Source organism: Pteronotus mesoamericanus, unplaced genomic scaffold (genome assembly GCF_021234165.1).
Source record: "Pteronotus mesoamericanus isolate MK-2021 breed Mesoamerican mustached bat unplaced genomic scaffold, CSHL_Meso_final scaffold_507, whole genome shotgun sequence".
Taxonomy (NCBI): domain Eukaryota; kingdom Metazoa; phylum Chordata; class Mammalia; order Chiroptera; family Mormoopidae; genus Pteronotus; species Pteronotus mesoamericanus.
Window position 1 is genome coordinate 3,951,283 of NW_026555319.1, and position 24,069 is coordinate 3,975,351.

Here is a 24,069-nt window from a genome sequence, read left to right on the forward strand (position 1 = left end):
AGTCACCTTGGGGCTTCCCCGTCTCGGGCCGCCTGTGTTTCCATCTTCAAAACGGGAAGGAGGTGCTGGCTGTCCCAGACAGGACGGCCGCTCTGGGCTTCCTAGAAGAGTTGGCTGTGGTGGTCCGAGCCATCAGCCTCTGCTCTACCCCCAGGAGCTCGGAGGCTGTGGGCTTTTCATTCACGCCGCCCTTCATTCAGCGCACATTGAATGCGGACTCGGTGCCAGGCTTTGTGAGGGAGGCCAGCGTGCTGGCCGCAGCTTTGGAAGGCTTTGCTTTCAAGCTCGCTCGCTCTCTTTCTTTAGTTACCTCTCAGGCATTTTTCTTCCCTTCAAAGCTGAAGCCCCATACACTTTTCGGAGGTGAGTTCCAGCAAAGGCAAGTGGGCTCAAGGAGCCCCCGGGACAGGGAAGTAAAAAGATGAGCAAGACTAAAACCCCGGCCTCCTGGGAAACATGCCATTGAAACAAGGGATACGGTGCACCTCTCTTGCCAGCAGAGGAAAACATTCCGGGGAGGACTCTGTCTTGGCCTGTGGCACTGGGAAGTGCTCTCAGGGGGCCTTTGGTCCTGGGCTTTGACGGGCAGAGGAGACGGAAGGGAAGTGGGCAGAGATGAAGTGCCAAGGGCCTGGAAGGAGTCGTGAGGGTCGAGCTCGAAGAAAGAGTGCAGGACCCAGAGATTAGTTAGGTTGATTGATCCATTCGTTCGTTCATTCAGCATCCTGAGCATCGAATTGGTGCTGGGCACTGGGAACACAGTGGGGAGAAGGCTGGATGAGCTCCCTGCCCTCACAGAGCCCCCCGTCTACCGGGAGGCAGACACTAGTCTGATAACCAGAGAAACAAATGGACGCTAGCAGCTGGGGTGAGGCCACAAGGCAGAGACCCGTTGCGGTACAGGAGAATGTACCAGGGGATCCCCCGGTCGGGGGGCGGGGCAGGGCAGGCACCCCACAGCTGGGGTCTGAAGGGAAAGGGGTTGCTTAGGAGCAGAGTCCTGGGAAGAGTTTTCCCGACTGTGCAGAGAGCCCAGGTGGGAGGCAGGGCTGGGGGGCAAGGACCCCTGGAAGGATGGCCAGTGGGGCTGGAGATCGGGTGTGGGGTGGGGGGAGCAGGGGCGGGCATTCCAGGGCGAACAGGGCCTGATGCGCCGTAGCAAGGGCCCTGATGTCTAAGAGCAGCCGGGAACCTCTCCGAGATTGGAAGCTGAGGGAGTGGGTTCAGAGTTAGATTCTGCAAGTTCTCCTGCTGCGTTTTGAGTTGAAGGGGGTGGGGATGGAAGAGGATGAGAAACCACTGCGTTGTCCAGACGAGGGTGAAGATGGGCCGGGGAAGAGAGGGCAGAGGTCAGTGGACATGTGGGAGGCTGAAATAGACAGCAGTGGATGACATGTATCTTGGGGAATTTATGTCTGCCTTGACTCCCTTAGATACTTAGGGAAGAATTTCACTTTATTGAAAGATTCCTCTACATAGTGAGCTCTGTTAATACCTTGAGAATCCTATCTAATTACCAAAAAAGGGCTCACAGTTTTCTGGGACCACGCATCTTTGTCATATTGGTTGGATTGTGTGCCAGACAGACTTACAAGCTCCATTGGTGGCTGTGCAGACTTGTTAAAGGATTTGAACCTTGCTAGAAAGGAAATCATCACCTTGGAACTACTCCATTCGGCTGAAAAGAATGCTGATTTCAGTTACGAAGTCAGGTAAAAGCCCACAAGGACGAGGTCCCCCAGGACCGTGGAATGGTTCTGTGGAATTTAATTAAAATGGCACTGTTTTGGAAATCACAGAGCGTTCATGCCGGAGGTGCCTGCAGAGTGGAGACAGCCGGCCGGCCACCTGAGCCGAGGGTCTGCGGGAGGGGAGACGGAGCGTCACGGACAGTCACTGCCGTCTCCGGGGCTCCGGATCGGTGCTGCTCAGACCTGGGGGGCTAGGCATCTTAACGGGTTTCGGTTGAGACACGGCAAGGGGTCGTGACAGGTGTTGAGGGAGTACTTGCAAGTGTGTGGGTGACAAAAGGGTCACACGGAGTGTGTTAGTGTATTAGTCACCTATTGCTGCATTTATGGAGTGTCACGTACAAGACACTCTTCTAAGTCGTTGGTGGACTCCCTGTTCTCGTGGTCCTTATGCTGTGGTGGGGAGAAGAGACAGGCAGGCACACAAGTGAATAATATAATTTGGGTGACAAGGGTTGTGAAGAAACACAGAGGGGAAGGAGGACGACCGGGTGGCCTTAACGAACAGCAGTTGTGCTGTGCGTGTCTGCTGTTGCCTTCCCCTCTATCTCTACGCTGCAGCGTCGTGTTTTTAAAAATACTGTTTGCTCTGTGGAATTCTCTAGGAAAATTCCTTACGATCACATAAACAGTGATGATTTATTTGGGAGTATCCCTGGATTAGCTTTTTATCGCTGCAAAACAGATTTCCCCTCCACATTCACAACTTAAAAAAGAAAATCTCAGCAGCTTAAAACAACAAGCATTGCCTCACAGTCTGTATAGGTCAGGAATCCGGGAGCGGCTTACTCGTGTGGCTCTGCCTCAGATCTCTCCGCAGCTCCTGCCAGGACAGGTCTGGGCCGCCGTCATCCGAAGGCTTGACCAGGGCCGGAGGGCCCGCCCACAGGGCCGCTGGCAGGAGGCCTCAGGCCCTCACCGCATGGGCCCCTCCGCAGGGGTGCTTGAGTATCCTCATGACGTGGCATCTGGTCCCCCAGAGCTAGCGGTTCGAGAGAGCAAGAAGGAAGCCAGAGTGCCCCGTAAGGCCTAATTTTGGAAGTTGCATACTGTTTACGTCTTCCATATTCTATTAATTAAAAATGAGTCACTGCCTCTGGCCTGCACTCAAGGAGTGGGAATTGGGCTCTGCCTCTGGAAGGGAGGAGCGTTAAAGAATTTGTGAACCTGTTTTAAAGGCTCCACAGTCTCCTAGTTCCATGGTTTTCAACCTTTTTCATCTAATGGCACACGTGAACTAATTACTAAAATTCTACGGCACACTAAAAAAAATATATTTTTTGCCAATCTGATGGAAAAAATAGGTATAATTTTGATTCATTCACACTGGATGGCTATTGTTGTGTTGGCTGTTGTCGTTACGTTATTTTACGTTTAAGGGGAAAGAGGTCAGTGCCCCCGACTAAAGTGGTTAGGTATTGATTGCATGTGTTAAAAATTCTCGAGGCACATGGGTTGAAAATCGCTGCCCCGGGCGTAGAACACGGGTGTACACTTTTCACTTCAGACCGTTGGGTATTATAATGCATGCCAGAAGGAAATCAGCAAGTCCCTTCCTCCCCGGCTCCCGGAGCACACGGGCTGGCGAAAATGAGGTTTGCTGGCTGTGGACGGAAGCAGCTCCGCAGTCCGGCACCAAGGCAACCTCACAAAAAGCATGTTGGCCTCCAAATAGTTGAGAGTGGGCAGCATTTCCTCCCCAGGTACTTTCTTGGGGTGGCAGGCAGAACTGGGGAAATTTGGGGGTACAAAACTGAAACAGGATAAAAGCAGGCGCAGGATGAGCCAGGTTCAGGGGCTGTCTCTGCCACACTGGTGGCCACAGCACCTCTGCCATCTTCTCTTAGAGACTCAGTTTTCCCTTCTAAGAAGTGGGGTCCTGTGGCCCCTCCCCCATGCCATGGGGAAGAGGGAGCCTGCAGTGGATGTGGTAAGATGCTTGTCCACGTGGCCTCGGGTAGTCACACAGGGCTCCAGCCTACATCCTCTGCTTTTCTGTTTTTCTTTTTATTGGTGTGTTGTTCCACTCACCGATGCATTCCTTGGTGGATTCTTGTATGTGCCCTGACCGGGGATCAGACCCACATCCATCATGTCCGGATGATGCTCTAGGCAGCTGAGCCCCCAGCCAGGGCCACCTGCTGCGTTTCAGTCTCTCCCCACTCATAGGTGCGTCGGGCTTTTCTCTCTCTCTCCGCAACCCACACCCAGCTTTTCCTCTCCTCAGCCATGCTTGCTGGCGTCGTAAGTGATAATCCCTGACTGGCCTGGGGAGGCTGCTCAGGTCACATGGGGGCTGAGGGCTGCACCCCGGACCCCAGGCCTCCAGATTTCTGGCTTTTCCTGTCTACCTCTCTACGCTTAAGAGGAGCAGAGAAAGCTGGCCTTTTCTGAGCTTCCGTGTACGCATCCGGGTGCACTTAGATGCTTAGCCCACAGAGCCTAACAGGACTCGAAGCAGGTGTGACTGCTTCCGATTTGCAGCCGAGAAAACTGAAGTTCACGGAGCTTTACTGCAGGTAAAGGGCGCAGCAGCCGAGTGGGATACCGTCGGGGCTGATGTGGCTTGTGGGTGAACTGGAGAGACAGGCCTGCAGAAAGCTTTTTTAAAGAAACAGTGCTGGCCAAAACCAAACGGTCTAGGACCCAAACTGACCTACGAGGACCACCAGTTAGAGGCCCCAGGCTCGCTCAACAAACGGGTGCTGCGTTCTTCCAGAAGGGGAAAGGTTGAGTCCAACGCCCCGTAGCTGATTAGAACGGATTCCAGGCCTGCTGCTGGGGGCTGTGCTCACACAGATGATGGCTCCTGCCATCAAGGCGCTGAGGCATCTGTGATCGCAGTTCTCCCGGGTGGCCGGTTATGTCACTCTACCTCCGTCTTGTGTGGGGCAAAGCCCTCGCTCAAGGACACCCATTCCCTGACTGTTCAGCTCCAAGGTGGGGGGTAGTTCTTGTCATGATTACTTGTTCTTTTAAATAGGCAACACATACCTATGATGAAAAACGCAGGCAGTTGTAATGAGTTCAGTCTGACCTTTTGGCAGGCCATCCCTGGACACCACCGGGAAGCAACGTGCTGGTCCCCGGCACCGCCGCTGCAAAGTGGCTTCACTGTTTGCTTCCCTAAAATGGGGGTCATAGGGCTGTTTTAAGGGTGAAAGGATATCATGCATGTAAATAGCTAATATTAGCACTTGATAATTGGACTTGATACTTAATACTGGTGGCTTAATTAGCACTTGATAATTAATATTGATGGGTAGCCCCAGCAGATGGGGTCTGGCCAAAGAATGGAGAAGCCGGATTTCTGCCCCTGTAGCGGTTATGTGCTGCAGGTCTCCTGTGCCGTTGTAACATTTGTGGGGGGAGGGTGTGGCCCCCCGGGAACATGCCGTGGAGGGTGGGAGTTCTGACTTGAGCTGGACCCACCCCTTAGCAGGAAGTCAGTGAGGCAGGCTTGGCTGTAGGTGCAGAGCCGCTCCGTGAGCGCCTTGGGAGTTGCCAGGGAGACCTGAGGAGAAGGACTGAGAAACTCCAGGGCAGGCTGGTCGGGTAAGCACCGCCGCAGGCAGGCTAGGGCAGTGACCGCAGCGCGCCCCTGACTCCGAGCCTCGGCTTTCCCATCTGCGAAATGAGGACAATCCTGGGAACGACCTCCTGGGGCTGTTGTGGAAATTGAGTTAAATAATCAAAGTCTCGTAGTAGCAAGTGTGTGTTAACATGTATCTATCTCAATGAATTCCCACAATAATCCTGTGATCGAGAGTTAGAGAGCCACCACTGTAGGAGCAAGGGGGGCAAAAAAGCATCCGAGAATGCGGAGTTGAACTTCAGGTCACCTCGCGGCCGTTAGGACGAGGAAATGGCTCAGAGAGGGGAAGTACGTTGTCTAAGGTCAGGCAGCCTCTCTGTCTTCGGGCCAGGGCCCCTCTCGGGTCTCTGGGCGGACAGACCTGCCTCGGACGCCCCTAGCACCGGTCATTTCTCTAGCCGTGCCCGCTCGGGCACATTTAAGTAAAGTGGCTTTGCCGGGTCGCACCTCCGGCGGCAGGAGTCCACTCTCTCTGAGGACGGGGGCGCGGGGGTTTCCGTAGGACAGGGCCGAGGGGGTGGCCGTGGGAGGCGGCGGCGTCCCCTGGCGCTGGCCGGCGCTTCCCTGTCGCCGCCGCGGCCTCCCTCCGCCTCCTTGGCGGCCGCTGCGCCGCGCCGGTGTTCAGTTTCAGCGCGGGGATGAGCGCAGCCCGTGCCCGGCTTCCCGAGGAAGGAAGGAAGCGAGCGGGAGCTCCAGGGTCCTCGGCTGGGGGCCAGGAAGCGCCGCGGAGGGGCTCGGCTCCGGTCGCCGGGGCCGGGCGCGCGTCGAGCCTCCGCCGCCGAAAGGGACGCCCGGGTGCCGCGCCGCCGCCGAGGGTAACCGCGGGCGCGCCGGGCGGGGCCGTGCGGTTGTCCCTGCGCTTTTCCCTGCCGGCTCGGGGCTGCCCCAGCGTCCCGCTCCTTCGGGGCGCGCCAGGAGGGGTGGGGGTGGCCTCCTGCCCGCGGGCTGCACGGTGGCGTCGCGAAGCAGCTCTTTGTGTCTCCGGGCTCTGCGTTAAGTGCGGTGTGTGCGCGCGTCGGCGCCTCCGCCCCGTCGCCCGGTGCTAGCTCTCCAGGTCCCCGCGCCAGCCCTTCGCCCAAGGGGACGCTTCCTGGGCCGCCAGGGGACTTTCACGAAGTTGGAGGGAAATGGGCGGGGTGGGGCCGCCCCGCCTCCCCAGACCCCAGGCGGCACCCCAAAGTTGGTGCTTGCAGGTGCAGCGCCCCCTCCGCCAAGCTCCTCCCCAGCCGGCCCTGGGAGGCGGGAACCCTTTAGAGGCTTAGCTCCGGGGGCTCCCGCTTTCCAGCCCCCCAGGCAGGGCGCCCTCTGACCCCGAGGCTGCGGGGCTGGGGGGTGTCGAGGGGCGCGGCTTGCCAGACCGGGGCGCGAGGCGGAAGCCGGGCGGGCCGGCCAGCTGCAGGGAGGGCTCCGCCGCCGCCGTGGCACCGAGCCGGGGTGCCCATGTGACTGCGGTGTGCTTTGGAAGAGGAAGCTGTAGAGGTCAGTGCAAAGACGTCACGCCAGAGCGGGCGAGCGCGGGAGCGAGGGGGGGACCCGGATAGGCACGGGGCAGGGTGCGGGAGGGCAGGCGGGGGCGGCAGGGCCCCGGACAAAAGCCGCCTGTCACAGCCGCCCTGGCTGTCCCCAGGCCTGCGACTGCGGGCCGGGCCGGAGGGGGTGGCCCAGGCCTGGGGGCCAGGAAATGAGGGGCGTGGGAGGAGGAGCCTCTCCAGGACTGGCGCGTCCAGGAGCAGCGCCCCCGAGCTCTCTGGCCCTGGGAGGACCCGGGAGGGTGTCTGGGAGGGCAGATGAGACACGAGCTCAACTTGGAGAACTTTGCCTGCGCACAGCGGCTGCAGCGCCTGGGGTTCCGTTTCCCACGCGTGCGGGGGCGGCTGGGGCCGGGGGCGGGAGTTGGGGAGCTGGGCACTTTGGCCAGGCCTGGGGCCCGGGGCCCGGGGCCCGAGAACCACGCTGCCGTCTTTCCTTGCCCTGTGCGGGCTGGCGGGTGGGCATCCAGCTGCAGACCGAAGGAAGTGTATCTCTTGCTCCGCAAACACTTAAATTGTTTTCCTCAGACCGTGCTCTGCTGAGGCTTGGAGGGGGTGGAAACCAAGGTTAGATTAAAAAAAGAAAAGGAAAAAAAAAGCCGAGAGGAAGAGATGGCTTTAGGAAAATGAGGACTAATATTTTGAAGTGGTGCTTAGAGAAAAGAGGCCTGTGTGGTCCAGGGGGTGGCGTGGGGGGGGGCGGTTAGGGCTCCTGCCGCCCTGCCACCCCAGTTTCGTAGGGAAAAGGGGACCACCCCTGCCTTCCGCGTGCGGATGGGGCTGGGGCCAAGGCAGCAGCCAGAGGGTGTGGAGCCTGAGTCCGGAGCCGGGACTCGAGCAGCCCCGGCGCCAGCCCCGCAGCCCGTGCTGTCTCCGCGACAGGGCTGCGTCCTGCGCTGTCCACTACACCCCTCCGATGGGGTTGCTAGGCAGCGGGGCTCTGATGTGCGGGGAGGCCTTCTGATTTGTCAGCCTCCTGCAGACACATGCTTAAGGCTCCTTCCAGCCTATCCCGAGGAGGGACGCCGCACGCCGCCTGCATATTGCCAAGCGCGCCCGGTCCACCTGAATGTGAGGTGCAAAAGGCAGCCCCCGAGGGAGGGGGCCCTCGGAGCCCTCCATCCTCCCACCCAGCCCCGCCCCGCCCTTCATCATTTCCCCTCGCTCGCTCCCTGCTGGCTCCTCCCGGCCGGTCCTGCCCCCTTCCTCCCCTCTTGCCCAAACCATGGAAAAGCAAAGTGCTCCGGGGAAAAGAGGTCAGTGGGCTAAGCATGTTGGGGGAGGCTCTGGAGGTGCCAAGATGCATGAGCCCCCGGGAGGCCGCCCCGTCCGCGCCTCCAGTGGCTCTTGTGGGAAGGGACAGGAGGGAGGGAGGGGACCCTGCCACTCCTGTCTGCCAGGCCTGGACGTGAAAGCCTGCTCTGCTCTCCCTCCTCCTCAAGCGCTGCCTCCCTGCGGGAGGGCAGCAGGTTCAGGGAGGAGGGAGGAGACTGACGAGTTCCTGTAAGGAAGCTCGCAGGAGGGGCTGCAGACTGGTCCCTTCTCCGCCAGCAGGTCCCCAGCCCAAGCCTCTGAAGCCTTGCCCTGTGCGGGCTGGTGGGTGGGCTCTCCCTCCTTCCCCGCCCGGTGCCTGTCCACCCCCCAACCCGACCAGGGTCTTCTCTGGATCCCTTCACTTTTTCTTAAAAACAGCTTTATGGAGACATAATCCACATGACATTTATCCATTTAAAGTGTACAGTTCAGTGGTTTTCAGTTCTGTTGTGGAGTTGTGCACCCACAATCAGTTTGGGGACCTTTTTTTTATCACCCTACCTGGAACCTTGTACACTTGGGAGCTACCTTTAGTCTCTGGCCACCACTAATCTACTCTCTCTCTGTAGACTTGCCCACTCTGGACATTTCGCATACGTGGAATCATAGGTGGTGTGGCCTCTTGTGGCGGGTACCCCTGAACTTTCCGCTGCTTTGCCTACTCTGCGGTCAGTTGCAGTGGGCCTTGCCATTGAACTTTGCCTGTGCAGGGCTCCAGGAGTGTCCCCTCCTTACGGGCAGAGGGGCCTTTTGCGTCTCTCTAAGTGCAGGGCCTAGCTCAGGGCTGGGGCACTGGTTGGCTCTCAGTGCGTGCCTGTTGAGTGAATGTGGGGATGAGCCAGGACTGGAAATCGGCGAACTCTGCCGGTGGTTTACAGCCGAATTCGGGGCGGCGCGGGGTGGGGGTGGGGCAGGGTGGGGAGGTCCAGCCGCTACTCAGGAGCTGGCTGCTTGGGAGAGCTGTAGGTGTAGGAGCTTCAAAGGAGCAGAAAGGAAGACCTGGGGTAGGAGCGTGGGTGAGGCAAGAGTAGAAACCTGGGAGGACAAACCCCAGTGACCTTTGGGTTGCCAACTGTCTCATGGGAACCTGAAAACAAAAGCGCCTCCCCCAGCCCTGGGGGTGGGTGGCCGATGCTGGAGACGGGTCACCTGATCACAGGGGCTTCCCCCACGGGGAACTCCGATTCAACTTGGGTATGACAAAAAAGAGAAGAAAAGAAAATTCCCCCGTGTCAGCCTTTATAAAAGGGCAGCAGGTCAGGTGTCTCGGAAGCTGTTTTCTCCCCTCCTGTGGTTCAGGCGTTGAATTGTTTTTCTGCTTCCCCTGCTTCTGTGCTGCAGGTACTGTCTGATGAGCGTGAAGGGTTGTTTCACTGACTTCCACATCGACTTTGGAGGCACTTCTGTTTGGTACCATGTTTTCCGGGGTGGGAAGGTGAGTCGGGTCGAATCCCTTCAACTCTGTGTCCATGTCCAGCCGTCTGTGCGTGGCGGGGCTCGCTCACCTCTCCCCTTCCTTCTGCCCCTCCCCAGCTGGCCCGCTCTGTGAGGACTTTCAGGGCCTCCTGGCCCTGGCTGAGGCCACCTCTTCACTCTCATCTTCTTCTGGAGGGAAAGCTCAAGGTCGCCTCTTTTGTGTCACATCGGGTTACTCGTTCACACTTCCTCACCCAGTCCGGGGCTCCAGTAAGCACTTTCGCCAGATTGGAACTCCAGTTTGCTCCCAAGTGTCTCCGGCATTCGTTTCCCTCGGCTGTCGTTCAGCTGTAGCCTGAGACCGTTTAACTTAAAACTCTAGTTGCCAGCATCACCTGCCTCCAAGAACATGTCACATTAGGGACAGACGTCACCCAGAGAAAGGACGTGTGGGGCGTGCGTTCAGGATGTTCCTGCTGTGTTTGCGCCTGTGAATGTCCCCGTGGGGACATAGGCGTTACTGCAGGGACGTGGTTCACTCCCTGAGAGTATGTGTGCGCTGCCCTGCTCGTCCGGGTCTATGTGTGAGTTTGTTGTAATTGAACTTGCTGCAAGGCGCTCTGGCTAGGAAGTCATCCCACTTGCTTCCAGATGTTTTTCCTCCTTCTCCAGAGCGAGCGTAAGCTGGGTTTATTTTCTGTGCCCTTTTATCAGACATCTTCGGAAATTGCCCTCACCCCCCCCCCCCCCCTTTCTGACGAGGTGGCTCAGGAGAAAGAATGTTCCACTGAGTCCAGGAAGTCTTCTCACCCTGGTGTTTCACGGGGAACAGAGGTTCCCTGAAGGCGCGTTCAGGACATCCCAGAAGGGCGGCGCAGCCCTCCCTGCCACCGCAGAGACCCTTTGGGCCCAGTCCTGGAGGGATGCCAGGGGACAGCCCCCCATCCTCCTCCCTCCCAGGCAGGTGGGGCTGTCTCCTTGGCTGTGGCGGAGCCTGGAGGAAATCAGAGACTTGGCCTGGATCTTCAGCTGACTGCCTTCTTTTCCTCCCAAGATCTTTTGGCTGATTCCGCCAACCCTGCACAACTTGGCGCTGTACGAGGAGTGGGTGCTGTCAGGCAAACAGAGTGACATCTTCCTGGGAGACCGCGTGGAGCGCTGCCAAAGAATTGAGCTGAAACAGGGCTACACGTTTTTCATCCCTTCCGGTAGGTTCCAGTGAGGCTGGCGCTGAGCTCGCGTGTCCCTGCGTCCCTGCAGCTTCAGCCTGGGTTTCAGGCCCAGCAACTGGGTTTCTCTGGGCCTCCTGGCCATTGGCAGCCCCTGAGAGGAGAGGCTTCTGGCTGCGGGGGGCAAGCAGCCCCTTTTTCCTCTCACATCTGACCTGTATCTCCCTGCCTGCAGGCCAGGCTTCTCTCCTGGGAGAATGCCGAGGGCTTTCCCTCTGGGGAAGTTTGGAAGTTTGCTTCCCCAGGACTTCCTGCGCGGAGATTCTGGGGGACAGCGTGGTCCTGTGGGGAGAGGGGGTAGGTTTACTCTGAGGACTCTCAGAGGCAGGCCCTGGGGAGAGGTAGACGCTGGGGGCAGGGGGTTGTACAGAGGCGCCCCCAAGCCTGGGTTGTAAGGGTAGGACCCAGGGTGGCAGCCTCCTCCCTGCAGAACAAGATGAAGTGGAGTTGGCATCCGTGTCAGCTCTTGCACTTGGACTCCCCACGCCAAAACCAAAATTAACTCCACAGCTACAGCAGAAGGTGGTAATTAAGTGCACCGGCCCTGGAGCCAGCCTGGACGGCCTCCGTTCCAATTCCGGCTCTGCTGTTTACAAGCCGTGACTTCACAGAAGTGACTTCATCTCTCTGTGGCTCGGCGTTCTTATCTGTGAAATGGGGCCGAGTGACTGAAGCCCTACCTCCCTATAGCTATTTGGAGACGGGCTGAGGACGTTTGGCCAGGTGTAGGCTGAGTCGCTGGTGGATGTGACAGGTGACCTAGGTAGGAGTCAGGGTGGGGGTGCAGTCTTAGGCTGCATGAATGGGAGCATTTTACCCAGGATGATGGAGGTGACAGTCCCACTCTGTAGGAGGTTGTGTTCCTCTTGATTATACTTTGGAGAGTAAGTTGACCTGGAGAGAGAGGAGTCTGGATTCCACATCAGATGATGTGAATCCAAAGGAGAAATTGGGTTGTTTTTGCCCAGGGAAGTGAAGGTATATGGTAATGCAGTCAGCCAATTGAAGGATCGCCTCCTGAATGGACAGGTATAATCAAATGGTATTGGAATGAGTTGTTCTTTCAGGTAGTGAGCTGCCCGTCTCTGGAGGTATACAAGTAGAAGGTATATATGGTTGGGCCAAGGAGACTGCAGGGCACTTGCCACTAAATAGATGATTGGAACTTAGGGTAGTTGGCCACTAAGATCTATTGGATGGAGAAGCTGGGTAACACTTAAGTTTGTGAGACTTGAGCTGGAAGCTGGCCTTGGGTCTGGACATCAAGCACCAGTGTATGGTGTCAGGTGAAGTGGAGGTGGATGTGGTAGCAGTTCCCACCATGGGGATGGGGCCTGCACACCCGGGCTCTTCTAGAAAGTCGGGGCGGAAGGTGGAGACTTCCCTATTAGGGAAGTTGGGGGTTTGAGGTGGCGGGGTTTAGTGGAGCAACTTTGTTACCATGGCCCTAAGTCCGTCCTTGGACCTGTTTGGCTCAGGGAGGGAAGTTCCCCTTGCTCAGGACGGGAAGGGATGGGGCCGGTAGGCAGTGTCTATGGTGTGAACCCCCAGAGGACATGGCGCCGAGAGTCGGGAAGAGGAGGTGTCCTTCTCAAGTGTGGGCAGCACACTCTGTGGGTGTGGGGCGATCGGCCTGGGGGACTCAAGGGCACTCTGACATGCCCTCGGCCTTGCTGCCTCTGGCCTTGGGCTGTGCTCTTCTCTCTGCCCCTCAACTGTGGCAGCTCCACAGCAGGGGCAGGGTGGGGCTGAACCCTGAGACCCTCAGGGTCCTTCCTAACCCTGTCCCCTGGGTGCAGGCCTCCTCCTGTCCCCGGGGGGATGGGCCTTGTGCACAGCTGGGCGGTGGCTCCTCGCTTTCCCCAAGGCAGGGATGGGAGCGGGTGAGTTTTGTGACTCCAGCAAGCTGAGAAAGGTCCAGAGAAGGTGCATCGGAGCCACAGCGTGGGTGCACCTGTGGAAGGTGGGACGTGGGCTTCGCCTGCCGCAAGCAGGCAAAGACTTCTGTCCCTAAGGGTCCTGAGTGAGACACAGGACTTTTTCTGGATTTTAGGGAAGTTAAAAAAAAGGGACAGTTGGAATTTGTGATCACCTCAGAGGCAGGGGGCACATGGGGTTCCCAGGCATTGATTTCATGGACCAATGAAATTAAAAAAAAAAAAAAAAGGTTGGGAGCTGTTACAAGGCTGCTAGAGGTGGACGTTAATGGAAAACATGACAAAAAATCCGAATCCACTTATGCCGGCGTTTCATGAAAGGAAGGCTGTTCTGATACGGAAAATGCTGGAAGTGCGTAACTTCAGAAGAGAGGGCTTTAACTTGGATGGTGTTGAGCTGATGAAAGTTTACACCATCTTCTTTCGTAGGCTCGGCCTCCCCCCGGCTGCGCCTGCCCAGGTGAACTAGAGTTAATAGTAAGAATAACTGGTATTACCAAACAGCAAATGTTTTGTGTTTTTAATCTTCTCTGTAAGCAAGAAAAAACATTCCCCACCCCCTTTTGTAATAAGGTTCCAGAGGCCCAGAGAGGCAAGCAAACTAGCCCAAGGTCACACAGTTAATGAGTGACAGGGCGGGTGAGAACCCGTGTGTGTGTCGCTTCGGCACCCACCTGGTTCCGCGTTCGCCTGGGGGCCAGCAGATTTGAGATGTGGCCCCCTTTGCTGTACAACTTTGGGAGAATTATTTGTTCATGTAACAGCCTTTCCTAAGGGTCTGTGTGGCAGCCTGGAAGGTGCTGGGGAGGCTGAGACAGACTCCCTCTGTTCTGAGCTCCCCTGTCGCCAGGGAGCAGCGAGGATGTGGGGCCCAGACTGGGGGCCTCAGAAGGACCCTGCGGTCAGGGACTCGGGCTGGCCTGAAAGTATTTCCCATTCTTTCTTCATACCCAAGACCCAAAATTCACCGTAGCTCCAGGTGTCCCTTAAGCTTGGGCAAGTCTGAGAAACTGTAACCGGTAGCTACTGACTAGCGTACGTTGGCTCGGACCTCAGATGAGCCGTCTGTAGAATGGGTGTGGGGTGGGGGCAGCGTGGCAGCGAGGCCGGCTGGAGGGAAGGCAGAGGGCGGTGGAGCTGTGACGAGCGGCGCAGTTCCAGCCAGGTAGGGCAGCCGGGGGATGGGGCCTGGTGGGCCCGTCTTCTCACTTTTCTCAGGAAGGAAGGAAGTCAGCTTGCCCTGTGAATTTTCCTTGTTTTTGTAACACGGGTGGGTCAGACCAAACATGGCTCCGGGCCCCGCTGCAGCCCGTGGCCGGCCCGCTTGGGCCCCATCGCCAGCTCCCAGCTCCCAGGGAGGGGAGAGGCCCTCCATGCTTCCTCGTGGCAAACGCGGGCCTGGCACCGCATGGGGAGAGGCGCCCCCGAATTCTGTGACCTTGGGTTTTACCCCCGCAGCCACTGCAGAGATAGACACATGTGGGCGGGTGGGGGCTTTGGATTCCGGATGCTGAGCGTCTAGCTTGTGGGTGAGACGCCACATGCCCCTCCTGTTCTTTCGGGCTCCCTCTGGTCCCAGAGAACGTCCGTCAGTAGGTTTTGTGGGTCGCCTGCTTTCCTTCCATGACTGGATCTGTCCCTTGACGCTTGGCCTGAATAGCCTCTGTTACTACCTTTATGTTGTCGGTGACCCTGTCCTGGGAGCCGGAGGCAGATGCAGCCGGCCCAGCCCAGCCATCAGTTCGGGGCACCTGCTCTCTCCTGCTCCCTGGGGCGCGTCCAGCGAGGCGCCGTCGGGAGGGTGGGTGTGGACGGGGCTCATGAACAATGTTATTTCCCCTCGCTGGCTCTCCTGGAGGGACTCGTTTAAGTAGCAAAGCAGGCGCGGGGAGGGCGGCGGGGAGGGACTTGGCAGCAACTCTAATCCAGGGGAGGCAGCCTGACCCCCCCTTTCAGCCCTGGCTGGGGGAGGAAAGGAGAGAGGGAAGAAGCTTTCAGAACCCCCACACAGGCACGTTACTGGGAGCACAGGTTCCTGTTTCCCTACCTGCAGCAGCACCTCTCTTCTGTCGCCCTCTGCGCACACGTCAGGGTAACAGATGTAAGTCAGGTGTGTCTGCGTTTCTACCTGCCAGGAGAGGAGGGAGAGGCGGGGGCTGGTCAGTGCGATTCACGTGGCACCGTGCTTTCCAAAGCCCTGCCGCGGATGCGGCCACGTGGACCTCAGTGGCGGTGGCTCACATGGAACGAGCTCTTGCTCACCAAGTTGCCCACACGGGAGGCAGCGGCCACGAGAGGGGCGGTCCAGTGCCGCACGCCGCAGGATGAGTCAGCGCTGGAGACGGTCTCCAACTCGTGCGTCCCGACTTGGCCTTTCTGTAGGGCGGTTGGTGGGCACACGAGGTGCCTAGAAACGACCCAGGAGTCCTCGTCCCTGTTCAGGCTTCACCCTGCCATGTGCATCCGCGGAAACCCGGTGTGGTCCTAGGCCCCGTTGTAGATGTCACTTAGATACCGCAGACGGCGGTAACAACGGCAGTGATAATAGTGCTCCTCTTGGTAGAGACAAAAATGTTGAGAAAATCAGGTGGTACACAGCTGAGGCAGAGAGGCTGAAGCAGACCTGGAAACCGAGACTTTAAAGGTATCCGCAAAGAGGGGGTAAAGACGGTGGGGGCGGAGGCGCAGGCGACGTGGCAAGGGCACCCCTGCGGCCGAGCTGCTCCCTCTGTCTCGCTCGTGGCGCCGTGGCGCGGAGACTAACAGCACAGCCAGTTACATAAAAGCCTTCATTCCTGAGCTCTTGGCTGGCGCTCTCTCTCTGCCCTCCGCCCAGGCCCCAGGCAGGGGAGGGCCCTGGCCCAGATGCCAGCAGTGGCCGCGCAGCCTCTGAGCTCTCTTCCAGTGGCAGCTTTGCTCCAGCAGCTGTGACTGCCTGTGGCCGCCTGTGCCTCCGGCAGGCGTGTGTCAGCTCATGGGAGGGAAGAGTCTGGAACAGCTCGGTGGGTGGGAGGAGAAGGGACCGCGGCACCTGGCTCGGGATCCTGGCTCGGGATCCTGGCTTGTCCCTGCCTGTCCCCTGTCCCCTCTGCCCATCCTCTGCTTCCGCCTCTGTCTGTCCTTTTTTTCTTGTTTCTCTCTGCATTTCCCTCCCTGCGTGTTGGCAGGCTTGCCCCCAGGGACCCGCAGGCCCACACGAAGCCTTTGACGCAGTAACAGTGCAGCGTAGCGGCTAAAAACGGAGGTGCTGTCACTCACCGGCTGTGGCTTCATTCAGCGATTGACTTAGCTGCTCTCAGCCTCAGTGTCAGCATCCGGAAATGGGAGCGGATCATGAGATCCCCTGTTGCCTGGCTCTGTGCAGTCCCTTGCAGCGGCCAGGAGCCACCTGCTGCTGTAGTGAGTGAGCACTTGAAGTCCGGCCAGCCCCCAGAGTCACCGAAGGAATGAATGAAGTGTCCTGCTTTGTCCCTGGCTTTTTAGGGACCAGCGGGGGCAGACTTCCTGTCCTTATAAGTGACTTTATTTTTCTCTGCCTTAGTCTCCTCCTCTGTAAATTGTGGATGAATGTAACATACACTTTTTCGGAATTTTGTGAGAATTAAATGAGTTAAAGCCTGTTTAGCCCTTAGACCAGCGCCTGGCCTGCGGGAGCACTCGGTCGTCAGTCACTCTCATGTCTTTGTGCCAGGCTTTGGGCTAGGCGTCCAGGGAGATGAAAAAGCCCCAAGGTGCCCCAGGCTGCTAAGAAGCTGCAGGTGGCACAAGAGAGACGTGTCAGCAGCTCACGGCCCGAAAGATAGAACTGCTGTGCGGGTACAAGTGTCGCGGGGCTAAGGAGATGCCTGAAAATGGGCCTTTGAGGATTTTGATGGCAGAAGGTGGAATGGGGCAGAGAAGAGTGTCTGGGTCCTGCAGTCCTGGCAAAATGTCACTTTTTAGTTGTGCCCCCCAGCAACCCTTTGTGACCCCTCCTGAGACTGGCGGTCCCTGGGATGTCCAGGAAAAGGCTCCAGGACACCTGAGTGGCCTGAGCGAGGGTTTTCCGGCTCCCTGGCCAGCATGGGAGGAGACGGCCTGCGTTCTCTGTCCGCTGCCACAGCCAGGTCTGAAACAACACAAAGAAGCCTTTGTCATCAAGATCCTCGACAGGTGGGGGCTGGTCTGCCGCTGCCCACCACCCAGCCTGAGCTAGTAGTCTGCGTCGCTGCCTGCTGTGGTCCAGCCGGCTGCAGGCCCGGGTCCTCCAGGCCAGCCAGAGCCTTGGGTTTCTGCATCCAGCAGCCCCGAGCATCCTCTGCCCTGGCCCTGGGTGCTCACCTGGGCTTCCTGCCCTCCCCTGCACCCGGGTGTAGGTGGGGCCGATGGCTGACCTTGCCTCTCCCTCCCCGCCTCAGGCTGGATCCATGCCGTCTACACGCCGGTAGACTCTCTGGTATTCGGCGGAAACATCCTACACAGCTTTAACGTGCCCATGCAGCTGCGGATCTATGAGATCGAGGATAGAACACGGGTAAGTTGGCTTCCTTCTCTCCGGGTGGGCGTGCCCGGCCTCTGAGCTCTCTGCGATCGGGCATGTGGACAAGTCACTCCGGAGTCCCCCGCAGTGCCCGATCCCTCCTGATGCCTGCCTCAGGCCGGGCCTTGGTCCTGGTTCTTCGGGGCTGGGAGTGACAACAGGAGCCCCTCCCCGAGCCCTGGGAGTTTTCTGTTCATCTCCAGGCTGGTGGCAGCCAAAACCCCCTTGCCGAAGAGGAAGTGTCTCTTGAGAAAGCACCATGACATGTTGGGCACTGGCCTCTTCCTCCTCCTCACGCGGAGATGGGATTGGAGGGAGCAGGGGGGATTTTGTGGTGGTGGCCGCTGTGGTTTGCAGGGGGGCTGGGCCTTGGGAACAAAGGTCAGGTCTTGGCTGAGAGCCTCCAGCGACCTCAAATGTGACGCAGAGCCTTAGGGGAAGCTGGTGTCTCTGGGTCCCCCAGGGGCTGCCTGAGCTCCATCGCGGTGCCCACTGCGGGGTCCCTAGCTCCCCTTGTCATTGATGGTGATGGTTTCTCAGATGTGAGGTCCCCGCACCCTCACCCCCAGGACCTGATGTGTGTCCTCTGCTTCTCTCCATGAGTGTCCCCGGAAAAGCGCTGGCTGCTTGAAACTTGCCACCCTCTTTCCTATGCTGGAACTTGACCAAGTGTCCCCAGGCATTTAGGACAGGTCAGAGGGTGCCTGGGAAACTGGGGCAAAAAGGCGCATTCCTCTTCTTTTTTCTTAGAGTTATTCAAATATTTCTCTTCTTTTATTTCTTTTCTTATTGAGAGAATTCACGTACAATGAATTTCACCATTTAAAGTGCACAGTTCGGCCCTGGCTGGTGTGGCTCAGTGGATTGAGCGCCGGCCTGCGAACCAGAGGGTCGCTGTCTCGATTCGCAGGCGGGGCACAGGCCTGGGTTGTGGGCCAGGTCCCTGGCGGGGGGGCGCACGAGATGCAACCACACAGTGATGTGTCCCTCCCTTCTCTTCTCTAAAAATAAATAAATAAAATCTTTAAAAAAAAAAAGAAGTGTGCAGTCCAGTGACATCTGGCACATTCACAGCGTTGTGCAGCTGTCACCTCTGTCTAGTCCCAGGACATTCATCCCCCCAGAAGAAGCCTCGTCCCCCTTAGCAGCCCCTCCTCATTCCCCAGCCCCTGCCCTTCACTAATCTGTTTTCTGTGTCTGTGGATTCGTCTGTTCTGGACATTTCTTATAAATGGAACCGTACAACGAGGCCTTTCCTGTCTGGCTGCTTTCCCTCTGCATGATGACTCTAAACTTCATCTGTGCTGTGGCAGGTGCCAGTGCTTCATTCCTTTTCATGGCTGAGTCATAGTCCATGGGATGGACAAATCGTGTCTTCTCGGGTTTTGCCACAAAGATGACTTTCTTGCCCCAAAGACGTGTTGCTGTGCTTGGACCCTGAAGATACGCCTTGGGTCCAGGATCCCTGCCTTTCTTGGTCTTGCTCCCTGGCCTTGGTCTGCATGGAATCACAGACATGAGTCAAAGTCTTAGCCCCCATGTGCGTGGCTGGCCTTTTTAGCAGCCCTGACGTTGAGGGACTCTGTCCGATGGATTCCCAGGGCCCACGTTGGCCACATTCATTGGCCAGGGGCACAAAAGGGGAGAGAGTGCCCACCTTCAGGCGGTGGGCTTGCCCCCGGCGAGGCCCAGATCTCCAGAGATGGGGTCTCGTTTGTAGACCCTCTTCTCGGTTGTCCGCCCAACATCCCTTTCCTGGCCTGGGGAGGGGCCAGGCCAGCCCCGGGCCGGAGGAGGTCATTCTGCGGTGAAGGTGCCATCGGGTGTGAGCGGCCATCTCAGAGTCTGGGTCATGTGCTGCCTGGGGCTCTGGCCAACTGTTCTTTGGCCGGAGCCGAGGAATGGGCCAGTTGACGAGCAGACTAGGAAGTGTGGGATAAAAAGGGAAAAATCTAGAAAGAGAAGTCTGGCCCGTGACTTTCCAGGCAATTCCTGAAGGCCAGAGTCAGACTGGGATTTCTAAAGCCTTCAGCCACCCCTCCCCTCAGGAATCCGGATCCCACAACGCAGTGGGCTGGGGCCCCTCATTCTGTGAGGAGCCCTGCCCCCTGCCTCCCCAGCAGGGGGCGGGGATGATGGGCAGAGGGGGGGTGTGGAGGGGGTAAATGAATTTGAACCCTAAGCTCCCGTGGAATATCGCGCCCACATCCAGAAGAGATGGCAGGATCCCCTCCCCCCAGGCCCACTCTCTCCGCCGTCTGAGTGGACACCCATCTGGCTTCCCCAGGCAGGTGGACAGGCAGGGGGCTGGGGCCCAGGCCGGGTTGGAACCAGAGGCAGGCCGTTTAATCTGCTTTGATTTCTGGTCCTTGGCGAGGGCTTGTCTGCAAGGCTCAATTGTTCACGTCCTAGGAGCCCAGGCAGACAAAAGATGCTGGGGAGAGAGCACTGGAGGCCAGAAAAAGCGCCAGGCCTTGTCAGCTCGCTACAACTTCATTCTTTACATCCCTCATCCCTACGAGCTGCTCAGGAAGGCTGTGGCCATTTAAAAAGTTTTTCAAGTCCTAAAATGTGGCTTTGGAACCAAATGCAGGGGCCGGACAGAGGACATCATCAGTCTCTGAGCCTCGAGGCGTCAGTTTGTCTTGGAAGAAGAATTTGCCTTTTGTGGTTCAAGGTGGGGGACCCCCCCATCCAGAGCAGGGGAGCCCCAAGGTTCTCCTAGGTTTAGGAAGCCATGCCTTGCTCTCATGATTTTAATCCTTCTGGGCTGGATGATAGGAGACTTTACCTGCTGCCCCAAAGACAAGCACAGACAGGCGTCTGGGACTGATGGGTTTCCATTTCCTGTCCCCTTTGGAGATTAAATCTTTCCCCTCTCGTTCTAAAAATACGGGGCTGGGGGAAACGCAGAGAACTGCACCAAAGAAGGGATGGGTTATTACTTGATAACATCTCAACAATGATCACTACACATTTTTAACGCTAGTTAGGTTGACAAAAGGTAGGGATGGTCCAGAAAATCATTAAACTGCTGTCTCTTTTTTTTTTACCCTTTTTTTTTTTTTTTTTTTAATTTCCCCCTACTGGTTCTAGTGAAAACAGCCTTCTCAGGAAAGGTAATGCCCACATGCCTCATTTCCTCTCAGTCAGTGAATCTGTTTGGAAATTGCAAATAATTTACCCTTCCTTTCACCTTTCTCCTACCATTAGATTTTTTTCCCATTGACTTTTTTTCCCAGGAGAAAAAAAACAAATTTTTAAGACACTTCCACCCAATCTCATTTCAGTTTTTCAAGTCCTGAGACCAGGGATTTCTAGATGCACTGAAATACCGCTGGCTCTGATCTCCTCGGGTCCCTCTGCTGTAAGAGGAAGGGCTAAGGCCAGGTGCCACTCGAAGGGGCCTTCGGGCACTCAAACTGACCCCTGGAGACCCACTGATCCAGGGAGGACCCCCCAGGCAGGGAGCACTGCATGTTTTCTGCCCACCTTGCCTTTTGGTGAACAACTCAGTTTGAGGAGGCTCCGATTCTGTCAACAAATAATGTTGAGCAATCATGTGTTTAATGTTCCCAGGCATGTGGCTGAAACCTTTTGAAGGCGAAGGGTGGAAGGCGACAACCTGTTTGTAAGTCAATTCTTTGCCAATTTTGTTTCCTGCGGTGCTCTCTTGGAAAAAAAAAATAAAATGAAAGAAATTTTAATCCTTCATCAGCATTTGTTTTCACCCAGCTGGTTTCCTTTGGGCTCAGCAACAATGAGGGGAGACTTACCTTCCTCTCCTGAAATACAGCCAAACACAAAATTTTTTCTCTCTTAGCGACAAAGATTCCTGGGTGCGATGGTGCCCACCCAGGCCGAGTGGCTCAGATGATTGCCCCAAATTTGAAATCTCAAAAGCAGCTTCAGAGTTTGGCCGATTCAGTCTAAAGTCAGGGATGTGAGTGAAGGTCTGAGGAGAGACGGACCTGCCGTCCTCGACTTGCTCCAGGTATTGGCAGTTTGTTTCAAAATCGCTTGGCCTTTGTTCTGGAATAGGGGAGGGGCTGACACCCCCAAACCCTTCGTCCCAGGAGGTCAAGGCCTGCAGAGCCTTACTTTTAAACTCCGGAGGGCAGTGATCCAGGGACTGAAGAAAAGGCGTTATTAATGTACTATCCCACCAATAAAACTGGAGATCTTGGGAAAGAAGCTGGAGCCAAGGAAACCACTCGATGATGTTCCCAACTCCATGCCTCTCCCCCCGCCCTCTGAGGAGCTCATGGCTAGGATCTCATTCCAAAGCATACTCCCCACCCGAGGCAGGGCGGTCAAATGGACCCAATACGTAGATGGGAGAAGTGGGGCCCCCAACGTGGGAAAAGGGCCTCGCAGCTGGACACTGAGCCCCCGAGGCCTGGAACAGGGAACTGAGAGCCGGGACCAGCAAAGAGGGCACGGCTGAGACCTCTTCCAGGTGGGCAGTGTGGGAGAGGCAGGAAAACAGTATCTCAGGGCCCACGGTGGACCTGGGTCTTGCGTTTGGTCTCCGTTCCACGTGTGGAGTGTTGCCTGTTGTCAGCCGAGAAAGCTAGGGGAGCGTGCTTTGCCTAACGTCCAGCACCCTGACTTCCAGGGCGATAGAGGAGGTGGAGAGGGGCCTCTGGCCCCTGCAGAGGTCCCTGGAGGGCGGCACGCAGGGCAGGAGCGAGTGTGGACGGTGGACTTGTAGGGTCTATACGGGTCTATACTGTAGGGTCTATACTGTAGGGTCTATACGTAGCCTCCGGGAGGAGGACCCAGCAGTGGGGGAGGGGCCAGCCTCTCAGCACCAGCAGTCCCCACCCCACCCCGCCCCGCGCGGGATGCAGTTTTCGGAAGGGTTCTCTGTGCCAGGGCCGTCAGTGGTATCGCTTCCTTCCTGTCTTTCGCTGTCATCTCCCCCTCAAAGGCCCCGCGCAATCCCCTCCGGAGCCCAGACCTTGTCACAGTTCTGATACACGAAACTCTCAGCGCCTGTACTTCCTCCCCTATAAGAAACAGCCAGAAGGGGATCTGGGTCTGGATTCCTGCGCCACACCTGGGGTTGTGTCCCTTGGCGTTAGGGTTACATTGGGAACTTGTGTCTAAGTAAGGGAGTCCCCTGGGAATAATACAGGCCCGGCAGCGCCAGGTGGTGGGGAAGGAGCAGGAGGTGGGCCCTTCTGAGGCCCTACCCCCAGAGGTAGGGGAGGCCACACCCTTCCATCCTCATTGGTCCGCTTGGTGTGGCCCCTCCCCCAGAGTGCAGGAGGTGCTTCCTTGCCTGTCTGCAGGTGGTGAGGTTTGGGGATTCTGTGCTTCAAGAAGGAGGGAAGCTTAGCAGAGTTTGTGCAAGAATCTCTGAGAACCCATTTCTCTTGCAGCTAGAATCAGGCAGCGGCTCCCAGTCGTAGGTCCCCGCGCCCTCCATCAGCAAGGTCAGGGGACAGCTCTGTTTCTCTGCATCTCACAGAAGCACAAGGCGGCCCCCTTCCCTTCTTCCCGTGGCGTACAGCTCAGGGAACCTCAAAATAATGCTGTCACCTAGGCCTCTTCCCCCGTCTTCCTCCTCATTGGTGCATGCTACTGGTCTCTCTCCGCTTCCAGCGCCTCCCCCCTGGCCCTGCAGCCCTCCCTCCCATTTTTCGCTCACACCATTCGCGCTTCTGCTAAGACGATGAAAATAACTCCCACCCCCAGGAAACACCACTCCCTCTATTCTCTCCCTCCCTTTCCCCTTGCCCGCCAGAAACTGACCTCCGCCCCCTGGGTCTTTGCTTTCAGGTGCAGCCCAAATTCCGTTACCCCTTCTACTATGAGATGTGCTGGTATGTCTTGGAGAGATACGTGTACTGTGTGACCCAGCGGTCCTACCTCACTCGGGAATACCAGAGAGAATCAATGCTGATTGGTGAGTGAACGCCGTGGCTCATCATCTCGCCGCCAAAAATGAAATCATGACCCCAACGGAGTAATGCTGCTGGCTTCCAGGTCTCGCTGGTGACCACGTAGATGTGGGGAGGAGCCAGTCCTGGGCATGATTGCTGAAGCAGGATCCCCATGGAGCAAAGCATCCTGGTTCTTTTTATTCCTCAGTAGCTACCGGCTGATTTTTTCCCAACTGAGCCCTGGGGCCTGGGTTTCTGTCTATATAAGAGCAGGCCCATGAGGTCCCCCAAATCACAGGCCCGCTTTGAGCCAGCCAGAGGGATGGCCAGGGCTGGGGATGCAAGCTTGGCAGAGCGGTGGGTGGTTTTTAGTCGCAGCTGCAGCTCCCTGCCCTGCTGCCGTTACTTAAAGGGACATCATCCCCCCAAGATGCTCGGTCCTTGCATCCTGACTCACAGATGCCTGCCCCGAAGTTGCATATCGCTGTGGCAGTCCCGCGCCTTCCCCTCTGTCTCTGAGTGTCACTGCTGAGGGGGTTTCCTGGACGCGGAGTCCGCTGTTCCTCAATTATGTTCATCTTTCTCCTCATGGGACAGAAAAATGTGACCGGTCCACATGATTTCTCCTGTAATCTCCAGGATTTTTTAGAATCTTTTTTTTTTTTCTCTCTTCTGAACCCTCTTGCTTCGTTCGCTGACTCCCATCCTTAGTGACTTTAGGGGTTGGCTTCAGGCAGGCCTAGGAGGGGAACAAATATTTACGCTGGGGTTTTATCGGGCTCATTTGCCTCCTGGAAATTCAGTTTTATTTGGCAGGGAGCGGTTGAGGGGGTTGTTTTGAGTCCCGTTCCCGTCAGATGATGGCGATATTCAGGTGTAAAAAACACC

The 24,069-nt window shown here is 57.2% G+C and overlaps 1 protein-coding gene and 1 long non-coding RNA gene across 4 annotated transcripts in view; one reads left to right on the top strand and one right to left on the bottom strand.

Annotated features, from left to right (window-relative positions):
* KDM2B (lysine demethylase 2B) overlaps positions 1–24,069 on the top strand; it is a 99,426-nt gene that overhangs the window by 22,096 nt on the left and 53,261 nt on the right. For all 3 annotated transcript variants that reach the window (XM_054594222.1, XM_054594221.1, XM_054594223.1), the window contains exons 7-10: positions 9,531–9,624; positions 10,660–10,813; positions 17,169–17,284; positions 23,078–23,204. In XM_054594222.1, the coding sequence (XP_054450197.1) occupies positions 9,531–9,624; positions 10,660–10,813; positions 17,169–17,284; positions 23,078–23,204 (491 nt within the window). The remainder of the gene's footprint in view (positions 1–9,530; positions 9,625–10,659; positions 10,814–17,168; positions 17,285–23,077; positions 23,205–24,069) is intronic.
* Positions 12,912–15,577, bottom strand: LOC129087354 (uncharacterized). Its single transcript, XR_008530894.1, has 3 exons — positions 15,034–15,577; positions 14,819–14,899; positions 12,912–13,236 (listed from the first exon to the last, which is right to left on the bottom strand). It is a non-coding gene; the product is annotated as an uncharacterized LOC129087354 (long non-coding RNA).